Genomic DNA, 6000 nt, shown 5'->3' on the forward strand with positions numbered 1-6000 from the left:
TTAGTGGCAGAGGAAGAGATGCTCTGTGGGATAGCTGCCCAGAGCGCACCGTTCCGAATACAGTTGCAAGTGTGAACACACAATTGCACAGGCAGCTGACGGTGTGAACACACAACAGCGGTTTCTCTTCAGCACTCTCCAAGCGGCACTGTAACTCTACCAGTGCAGACATACCCTTAGAGGGGATGTCTCTGTCACAGACCCAGGAATTGAAAACTAGCCACCCAAATTCCAATCCAGTGTTTTAACCACAAGACCATCTTCTTCCCTACTCTACCAACTTTCTATCCTGTTCTACTTAAACATTCCCTCCTGTATTTTTATGAAATGCATCCCAGCATGGCTGTATTGCAGTTATGCCCTTGTATGTGCCTCACCTTAAAGGATATCTCAGCAGAACCCTAGTAGCAGGGTACATTAATGCTCTGCAGTAACAGAGGACATAACATTATATTTAGTTTTAGTTTTGTTTCTTCTGTGATTTTGTGGTAGAATTTGAAAAAAAAACAAAAAACAACCTTTAAATGTCAATTTATGATCATGAAATAGACTGGCAAAACAGTCTTACCTCTGGTGAAATTCTCAAGTGCAAAGGAAAGTTACTTTGCTAGTCATATGTTTTATATAATTAACAAGAAGTTAATCAAAGAGTGTTTTTGTTATTTAAAATGAACATAAATGAACAGATGTAGTTTAGCAGGACTGCCACGCCTACTGTACATATTAAAAAGATAGCAGAATGACTAACTAAAATTCATTCCTTGAATCTGTTACTCATTTAAAAATTTGTGCTCTCATTATTGACAGATGTTTGGTCACACTAAATGTTTCAACAAATTTATTCTTGCATTAGGAATTCAATTATGTGGTTTCACTTTAGTTTCCCTCTACAATCCCCATCTGAGCATTCACAATACAATGCAAGCTTTCCACACTTCACTAAATCTCAGTGAGAAATTGTTTCTGTGGCATTGCCTGAGATCAAGTATAATTCCCACCTACAAACATCTTTACTGAATGAAACAACAGATAGGAACAGAACTGCTGTCATGAATGACATGTGAATTCTTAGCCAGAACATACAAATTAGCTAGAGTTGTTCAATCAGCTTCTATCAAGAAATGAAATCTAAACACATTTGAAAGTGTCTCATTTGTAAGCACCCTCTCTGCACTGATATTCTGGATTATCCCTTAAATCATACCTAGATGACTGATTGATAGATAAAAAGGTGAGAAGGCATGTGGCCCCCACACCTGTATTAACACTACCCTCTGTGCCTGGAATAGTCTTCATCTTTCTGAATGCCAGGCAACTATGAGTTTTTCCTTCACATCTCTCAGCTTTCTATTAGCTTCACATCACAGACCTCCATGTGGTTTCACCTATTCCCTTCTTTAACACCTACCCATAATTTAAAATGTAACAAACAAGCAACATATACATTCTGCTTTCCTTGCTAAATCAGTGCTCTCTCAACAGTCCCTTCCCACTGTTTACTGTTGTCGCCTTTCCCTTTCCACCCTCAAGTACCCATGTAACTTTACTCCCATGAGTAGTCCTATTTAATTCCATGGAACTACTCAAGTGGGTAAAGTTATATGTAAGCCTTCTGCAGTATTGAGGCTTTCAGACTGCAAACTTCTTGGGGCAGAGAATTGCTTATATGCCAGTCACACAACACAATCTCTTATATGTCAATGGTGCAATACAAGAATAAAAAGTCAATCCAGAGTTCTATTGTGTAGCCACTTCTGCACACAGCAAGCTTACATTACCTAATATTCTGTTGGAATCTTGCTGTAACCTGCTTAAGTTTTATGAACAATTAATGTTATATCCTAAACTAGCAAATCACTTCTAGTATCCCAAAATTCTTTACTATTGGACAAAAGCCACACAAACAAAATCCACCTGAACTAAGTACTACAGTTGGCACCAAAAAGTGTAACAAGCTCCTGAGTAGCGCTAGTTTTTGTATTAGAAGATAGAAACAAATATAGAAACTCATTCTGGAAGCGGAACAATTCATTCAGCACAAGAAACTATGGGCTCATAACAGACTCAGTAAATACAAGAACAGTAGCTGTTGCTGTTCCTATCATCCATAAATCAACACAGCACCATTGTACTATATGATGCTTTATGACACTCTGTAAGATAATGGGGGACCATGCTAAAGCAGGTGTAACATAAAAATAGTTGTCCATTACAGCCAAAGATAAATGTGTTTTTAAATACAGGAATTCTCTTTTCTCACAGGAATAAAATTTGCTGTATGCACAACACACATAACTAGATGTATTATCACCTAGAATTTTTTCCTTCTTATAAATTGCTAATGAAGGGGCATTACTCCACAAGTTAGCCACTTTGAAATCAACAGGGCTACTCACAAAGTAAGGTACTCAGTGTGAATAAAGATGGCAGAATCTGACCCACAGTATTTAGATTTTTCCCTTTCATTTTTATCAGTAGTATTGCTCTCAAAGTCCAGATGTGCTTACACAGTTCAATCAATTACTTTAGCTGCAAGGTAAGTAATCAATAATCCCATCTTTCATGGCCTGCTGTTCAAATTTGTAATCAACAACTACTGCACTTTACGGGTTTTATTGTGCACCGTGCCACCAGGTACCATGTAACCTTAAGCAGTTCATTTAAGCTGTCTGTGGCCAGGTTTTATTCTACACCCTACCACCAGTTAGCAGGTAACACTGACTGCACACATGTAACCTCGGGCAGTCATGAACCTCTCCCGTCTCTCTTTGGGATAATGATACTGGCCGGATTCAGAGTCACAGCTGGGCCCGATCCTGCCTAGTACTCGTACCTTCCGCTCCGGCTCAGCACTGGGAACTGAACGCCCGGCATAGTCAGGACCCGAGCTGGGGAGGCTTAATGTTAGGGGACGGGCTTGGCCATCCTTTAGGCTCTATAGGGGTCAGAACGCCAAGGCCACTCTGGCCCCAGCCCCTGGCACAGGGGGAGCTGGGGCCAGTCCTGGGACCCCCGCAAGCCCCCCATTGCCAAGCCAGGGCTGTACCATACGCCCCCAAGAGACTTGCAAAGCCCCCAGGCACCGGCCTGCTCGCTGCAGCGCTCCCACCGCCGCATGCAGGGGCTCGAGACTCAGCCCCATCCCTGGGGGGGCAAGGTGGGGCCGGAGCCCAGCGCCGGCGGCGAAGGGGCAAAATCCGCTGCAGGGAGCCGGCAACCCGCGCCCGGCCGCCCCAGCACTCACCTCCCGGAAGAGCTGCTCCATGTGGGGCTGCAGCAGGGCGAGCAGCGGTCCGGGGCTCAGGGGGGCTCCCGGTGCCCAGCCAGGGCCGCCCCGCTCCTCCAGCGCCGCCACCCTGCCCTGCAGCTCGCACGTCTTGGCGCTCAGCAGCAGGCAGGCGGCCAGCGAGGTGAGCGAGAGGAGCAGGCAGAGGGCTGCGGAGCCGCCGCCCCCAGCGCACCGGGCGCCGGCTGGAGGTAGCCCGGCAGCGGCAGCCGCCGCTTGCAGCCTCCCGTCGCCCCGGCTCATGGTCCCGCAGCAGAGAGAGCAGTTCTGCCGCGGCCCCGATCCGCCCTCAGTCTGCGGCGAGCGGGCGCCCGTGCGGCTCCTGCCCGGGAGCGCAGCAGCGGAGGCGGCAGCGCTCCGGAGGCGGCTGCCGGAGAAGTGGGGCAGGAAGCGCCGGGGAAGCTGGTTTTCTCCTTCGGTGTGTCTTAACCTGGGGGGGAGGGGCGCCCATCCCCCGCTATTCTGGGGAGGGGGAGATCCTCTGTGATCCCCAGTGGGGGGTGAACTCAGTAATAATCCCACCCACTCCCTCTCCGCGGGGGCTATGCAAATAGCCCCGGCCAGAAAAGGAGATGGGCGCCTCCTGCGCTCCCCAGGGGTGGAGTAGGCTGGCGGGAGAGACACTCACCCGCCGCCCCCTCAGCCGCCTAACGGCAGGCGCGCGCCTGGCAGCGCGGGGGTGCGCACCCCGTCACCCCCACCCCGGGGCTTCCCACAGCGGTGTCCAGGGCCTTGCCCCGCCCCCCGAGGACGGGGGGGGGGCTCCCCTCTGCCTGAGGCGTGATGGAAGACGACCCCCACCTGGATCCCACCCGGCCACGCCCCCTCATGTTCCCCAGCCCTGGGGTGGGCTCTGTGGGCAGCGCTCACCCCCAAAGGTTGGGGGTTCCCCGCTAAGCGTCCCCCTCCCCGGGCTGGAGTGGGGATTCCCGGGGGTTCTGGCTGGGGCTTGGCTTGGTCTCCCCTCACCCACCTGGGCTGGGGTCTCTAGTCAGCAGCCGTTGCCCTCTCCTCCCCCCCATTACACCGCAGGGTAGGGGCGGGGGAGCCTGGCTGCGGGATCCGGACGTCCTGCTGTCAGCATCCCCTGCCGGGGGACTCCCGCTACAGGGCAATTGAATTGTTCGGCCATGCAAAGGGCTGACAAAAATCAGGGTGGCCTTTAGTGCCTTGAGGCTAAGCTTTGCAGTGGGCTCTAGCCAGGCCCTTGTATATAGGGTGACCAGACAGCAAGTGTGAAAAATCGGGTGGAGGTGGAGCGTAAGAGAAGCCTATATAACAAAAAGACACAAACATGGGTACAGCTGGTATCCAATCCTTGCCTCCAAATTCCCCAGATCCAGGTATTGACATTTGTCCCTAGGTAGGCTAACACACAGGCAAACTGAGCTAACCCCAACGTTTTTGCAGGGCGATGGGCCACATCATGACAGACAAGCAGCAAGACAACTTCACCTTGCCTCGCCTGGTTCGCACACATTGTATCCCACAGTCCTCGACAGAGTTAAATACAGCATGGGAGAGGAGAAAAATGTGTAAGGCAAAGGAAAGCAGGAGACTGAAACGAGACATTCTGTTGTATCTCATCAGAGAAGTGCCGCTGTTGGAGCGGGTACATCTAACCCTTTAGTCCTGTTCAGGAAAGCTTCCTCAACCAAAGCAGCAGAGAATCCTGTGGCACCTTATAGACTAACAGACGTATTGGAGCAGAAGCTTTCCTGGGTGAATACCCACTTCGTCAGACGCAACCAAGTTTGCAGTAGATTTTAAGCTCTTACTTCTGCGTTGAACTATCGCTGTTTTGCGGGTAGAGTTTAGCGCCCTCCAGCGGCAGAAGATTGGCCAGACCAATAATATTGAATTTCCCTGGTTACTTCAAAGAAAGGAAGATTGAAAATAGACGTCAGACATTCTTATCATGCGGACTGAGTGACAAGATATCTATAAGAAAAGAATCTTGTTATCTCCTTCTAGCTACCTTTCATGCTGACTGATATCTATAAGACAAAATGTCTGCCTTCTACAAAAGCTACTGTTTAAAGTTTAGATTGTCAACAACGACTGGCTGCCAAACACCATGCACTTTTGTGGTGGCACTAAAGTAATAATGATGATGCCATGCACGTGTAATAGTTTAATCAGGTTAAAGTGCCTGACTGGAAACGTGCATTTCCAGGAAACTGGTATCAGACAAAGTCATTAAATAAACTCATATTATGATTATCAAAAACACCTTCTTGCAGTTTGCTTATACCAAACTGGCCCCCTTTTATTATTTGCATTGCAATGTATCATGCAGACTATTAATTTAGGAGTATCATAGTCCCCTAACCTAGAAAAAGTAATGCTTAGACAATTTTACAGTTTCCTAGCCTCTGGCACGCATGCTATAAAATATAAGTTGTAATTCCTCTTTGAGGAACAGATTCTGCCAGCCTTACTCACAGTTAGTCCCATAGACCCAAGTAAGGGTGGCAGAATGTGCATTTCTAAGAGATATTGGCAAAATTTTAGAGATAAAGTTTTGTAGAAGCAACCGCATGAGTGGGGAAAGAAAAGAGAAGACAGAAAATGTGAATAAATCCTTGGCCTCTGTTGTAATATACAGAAATCAACTCCTAACACACCATATACTAACAGGTATACATTTAAATAATACTTTCCTCTTCTGTAAGCCACCTCATCCCACTAGGTCATTCTGTTGCCATGGAAAT

General features: G+C 48.2%; 1 protein-coding gene across 1 annotated transcript in view; it reads right to left on the reverse strand.

Moving 5' to 3' along the window:
• Window positions 1–3529, reverse strand: part of COL23A1 (collagen type XXIII alpha 1 chain) — a 340946-nt gene extending 337417 nt beyond the window's left edge. Inside the window, exon 1 of the mRNA XM_075068309.1 lies at window positions 3245–3529. Within this exon, the coding sequence (XP_074924410.1) occupies window positions 3245–3529 (285 nt within the window). The remainder of the gene's footprint in view (window positions 1–3244) is intronic.
• Window positions 3530–6000: the final 2471 nt, after the last annotated feature.

Source organism: Chelonoidis abingdonii, chromosome 7, assembly GCF_003597395.2.
Source record: "Chelonoidis abingdonii isolate Lonesome George chromosome 7, CheloAbing_2.0, whole genome shotgun sequence".
NCBI lineage: Eukaryota > Metazoa > Chordata > Testudines > Testudinidae > Chelonoidis > Chelonoidis abingdonii.